Here is a 4,721-nt window from a genome sequence, read left to right on the forward strand (position 1 = left end):
TCCCTCTTTTAACTCACCCGCACGCCTCACAGCTTGAAACACCCCTGGATTAAAATAATTGTTTGGGCAGCCTCTATTTAAGTTTTAAAAAGATTTGGCATAGCGTGTTGATAATGACGATGGTAAAGTATAAATCACACACCTGTCCTCACGGTGACCAATTACTCCAATGGATTACAGTCAAAAGCTCGGCCAAAAATCCCCCCCCCCCCAAAGCATCTGATACAAGCTGGTGTGTATTGCTCAACAAGAGCTCTGCTTTCATTTGGGACTGGCTTCAATTTCATTTAAAGTCTTGCACTTCCTGGGACTCCTGCCAAATGTGACTATAGTGTCAACACTTCCCGAGGACAAGGACACAAATGTAAAAAAAAAAACGTTTCTGCGCAGAACACGTGCCTGGTGATGGAGAATTAACAGACAAATTAAAAAAGTCAAGCTTTGAATGACAGTCAGTGGGGGGAAGGGGGACAGTCATGGCTCAGTCTCACTGCTCTTTCATACAGTAAATGGAAAGTAAAGCTATATAACAGGGGGGGGAGTTAGAGAAGAGAAGGTGAAGAACAGCAGTGGGTCAGTCAGGGATGAGCGCCCGCTGTGTCGCTGTGATGTGCCTGTTCACCGGTGATGAGAGAGGAAGAGGACAAGTCACGGGTCGATCCTTCTGCTCCTTTTTTAAAGTGACAAATAACTGTATGGGCAGTGAACAAAGATAAGCAGAAGGGGGAGAGAGAGAGCGAGAGAGAGAGAGAGAGATAGAGACAGAGAGTCAGGGTAGAGAGGCAGACATGAGTGGCCGTGGCTGTGTCAGATATGCCGGTGTAGCTCCGGTAGCGGCGAGGTGGAGAGGGCCGGTCGCGGTTCAACTCCTCGGCTCTTCATAAAAGACAGCAGCTGGTCGGGGATCTCCGCGAGGACGTCCTTAGCCAGCCGGGCCATGCTGAGGACCTGGTTGCCGGATCTGTCAATGTAGTCTCTGAATGGAACAAACTAGAAGCAGGGGTAAATAACAGATGAATACATTTTTTTAATGCACTTCAAATATATATATTTTTTCATTTCATGTTTATTTGAATAGGGACAGATGCTAAGACATAAGACATGTGTGCAACAAATCTCCAATGTACTACATCACAGCATTTATACTGTAGTCTCGCTTTGCTAGACCTTCCTTCACAGCGCTGTGGAGGAGGGTCCGGCTAGTCCTCATAAATCAACCAGAGTTTAAAATTCCAACACAAATAAACATGCGGCAACGGAGCAATCCCGGAAGTGGAACGTCGTAGATATAGACTATAGCATTTATAGCTATTGCTAATTTCCAATGCCAGTCCCTAGTAATAAAGACTGATAACGTGGACTTTGTTCTCATAAGCCCTTTTCAGACATGAAGTACATAACACTGCTGGCTTCATCTTTCTGTTAAAGACAGACAACTTCTGTTATGTAAATGTTCGGTACGGCTTTATTCAGACGTGACAGGACTGTTACGGAACAATTACGTGAGAGGAAGAAAAGTGTTTTCTGATCTCATCACTGATGGATTTTTAATCGTTGATAGAAAATGATTTTCTTATCTGGCTGCGGAAGCTTTAATTAATGACCATCCTGAGGGCGAGGGACGCTTGCCCCAACTGCTCACAGTGAAGCCCCTCAATTATTTTCTCATCAATGTAATCTTATATGTGATGGCAATTTGTGCTGCCTACTTTATCATGTCCGGCAGTGCGCAGACATCGAATGACAGGGACATTGTATTGTAACTCTTTTGTAATTTGCACACATGCTGTATGTAAAGAGATATTCTGCATTCCCCTACACTAAAAAAAAATGTTTTACAGACTAACCTAATATTAGAAAAATCTTTTCAATAACTTGAAATTGGCAAATATTTCATGTCTTACTTTTCATCATTTGAATGCATTTCTGTGTTCACTAATCGTAGCAAAATAAACCAATAAAGTCAAACCTTTTGAGTACGAAGTAATATATTTATGATTACTATAACTTTACTAGGCCATATATAAATGTTGACATTAGAACTAGATACTTATTTTGCAGTAAACAGCATGTGATTTGGCTAGAATTACATGTTTGCTATCTTATATACTCACATGCCTCCTCTCAAAATCTAGACACTATACATTTATCATTATAAGCGCTCATTTTTCATTGTACCCTATATACTCTGCCAGCTGACTCGCCAGTCTTTTCCACTACTATGTAAAAATTCAAAGGTACAATGTTATCAGAGGCCATTGCATTTGCTTCCTGTTTGTGTTCTCATATCGGGCTTTCTAAAATTTCTATTTACTGTTGCCAGACCTGGTTTTGTCAGTCCCTGATGGGCTTACTGCTTGTTCTTTATAAAACTCTCTCTCTCTCTTGTTGACTTTAAAATAATGATAGATGTGGAAGAGTGTTTGTGTGTGTGGGGGTGATTCTGTCACTGGACAACAAAAACCACAACAAACCCCTGCTGACACCTGGCGTGGGAAAGGTTAGTGGGAAAGGTTACAATTGGCATTCATTCGAGGGACAAATGTCTCTGAGGTAGTTAACGGGTAATTGTAGGCTCCAGGCAGCTCCAATCAGCAGTGATGGAAACAGGACACCTGGTTGGACACGCTAATTTTCGCCCCTTTTACGGTGCGATAGCTAGCTGTCAAAGAGGGCGGCTGTTCTTCACTTAACTGTAGACAGAACACACTCACTTTGGGAGACTACTCACTTCTTTTTTTTTTTTTTGCCTCTAAATTTTTTTTTTTTTTTTTTTTTTTTTGCAGACGTAACGCAAACCCGGGATATAATTTAAAAGGATGCGAGCAGGACGGTAAAATTAAGTGAGGGCGGCAGAGAATACTAGCAATGGTAAGGGTAGACAGCATTGTGAACAACACAACATGCCATTCTGTCTATTTCTTTGTTTTTCCCGTTCCTTTCAAAAGTCTGTCCGCCATCTACCTGCCTCCATGTGAATGCAGCATAACAGATTTAAAAAAGAAGTAACCACCATAACATTTTCACTGGTCTCCATGCAACTTTTTGAAAGAAAAAAACAGAAAGCCATACTCGTCTACTGGCAATGGGAAAGGAGTTTGTCACCTATTTTTAACGGGGTTCCCCACATTTAGAAACTCTGCATATACGCACTGATTTTGGTGTAAGGAGGAGAAGTGTGAGACTTTGCTCTGGAGACCACTATTAATAATAATTATTATTAATATTAATAGGTGTGGGAGAAAAAACCTGATTCACACAAGAAGTGCTATTCTTACTATCTACAAATCTCAATCTATTCACAGACTCCAAAAATTGTTATTAGTTAATTCATTGTTATTAGCGATGGTAAAGTAATTTGTCAAAACTTGGTATGCCATCACACACCAAACTCCAGCATCGACAGCGAGCTGAGCAACCAACACACACTTTCAGCTACCTCTGGTCAGTTGAAGGAGATAACTTTAACTATTTATCTATAACAGCCGTTTTCAGGAACTTTTCCACTGAATAAGAAAAAATACTAAACGAATTCCGTTGTGAGACTGCTTTATAATTTATGTAGGCACATCACTGAGAAAAATGTGGGATTAAATCGGTTAGAATGGACCCTTTGATTTTATACTGAACAGTGTTGTGAGTTGTGTGGACAAGTAAAAGTAGTGTTACCCTTGAGCAAGACACTGCGCTTGTTGATGGGTATTGTACTGTATATTGTATGAGGCCGTCCCAAGAGTGTGTTATTAACGCAAGCCATCCTCCTCCGAGGATAGCTCCCCCATGCAGCTGTTGTTGACAAAAACATGCTCAAGTTTAACCTGCGACAGTAAACAGAATTATGATGAGTACCTGTACAATGTCTCTCTCAGCAAGACGTCCTCTGGAGGACACTCTCACCTCATCTCCATCCAGCTCCTCCATAGCTGAAAGGAGAGAAAGTGACAGAGAGAACCACCGAGGGAGAATTTAAAGACGGTACAGAATGTTCTTTCGTATTTTCAGAACGTAACTGCTAAATGGGAGCACAGCATGTATTTGGCGGATAATGGTCAGAACACGTGCACCAAAAATGCAATTTCTTAAGCAAAAATGATGCACGATTACACTACAGGTCAGAAAAGGAAAATAATTCTGTCAAGTACAGCAGCGCTTTCAGACAGCAGTTTCAACTATGGCCGAAAAGGTGTTTGGTCTGAAATGGCGCTCTGATGGAGTCCTGTCTGAGAAATCTTCAAAAACAGAACCTGCACAACAGTGTATGTCTGGAGTCACTCTGGCAAGGACACAAAACAGCCTGGATGTGTGGCACTGCAATGGAAAGGTGGCTGAGCACAACGTGAGGTCAAATCAGCAAACAAACACACATTAACAGGACCAACACCAGAACTGACAGTGTAATACTTAAAGTCACATGCTAGGAGATTAAAAACACTCAGAAATGGAGTACACAGACTAAAGAAAGATCAAATAACAAATAGAGGCAATTAGGTCTGGCAATTAGACACACACACACACACACACACACACACAGTGCGTTTCACTATCTTTGTGGGGACTCGTCATTGACATAATGCATTCCCTAGCCCCTTACCCTAACCTTAACCATCACATCTAAATGCCTAACCTTAACCCTTACCCTCACCCTAACCATAACCTAATTCTAACCCTAATCCTAAAACCAAGTCTTAACCCTCAAACAGCCCTTTAAAGTTGTGGGGTCC

At 41.5% G+C, this 4,721-nt stretch overlaps 1 protein-coding gene across 1 annotated transcript in view; it reads right to left on the minus strand.

Moving 5' to 3' along the window:
* cpne9 (copine family member IX) overlaps positions 1 to 4,721 on the minus strand; it is a 98,002-nt gene continuing 93,281 nt past the window's right edge. The window contains exons 19-20 of the mRNA XM_039801739.1: positions 3,850 to 3,923; positions 1 to 990 (exon numbers count right to left, since the gene is read on the minus strand). Coding sequence (XP_039657673.1) covers positions 808 to 990; positions 3,850 to 3,923 — 257 coding nt within the window. The 3' untranslated portion in view covers positions 1 to 807. The remainder of the gene's footprint in view (positions 991 to 3,849; positions 3,924 to 4,721) is intronic.

The sequence above is a fragment of the Perca fluviatilis genome, chromosome 5 (genome assembly GCF_010015445.1).
Source record: "Perca fluviatilis chromosome 5, GENO_Pfluv_1.0, whole genome shotgun sequence".
NCBI lineage: Eukaryota > Metazoa > Chordata > Actinopteri > Perciformes > Percidae > Perca > Perca fluviatilis.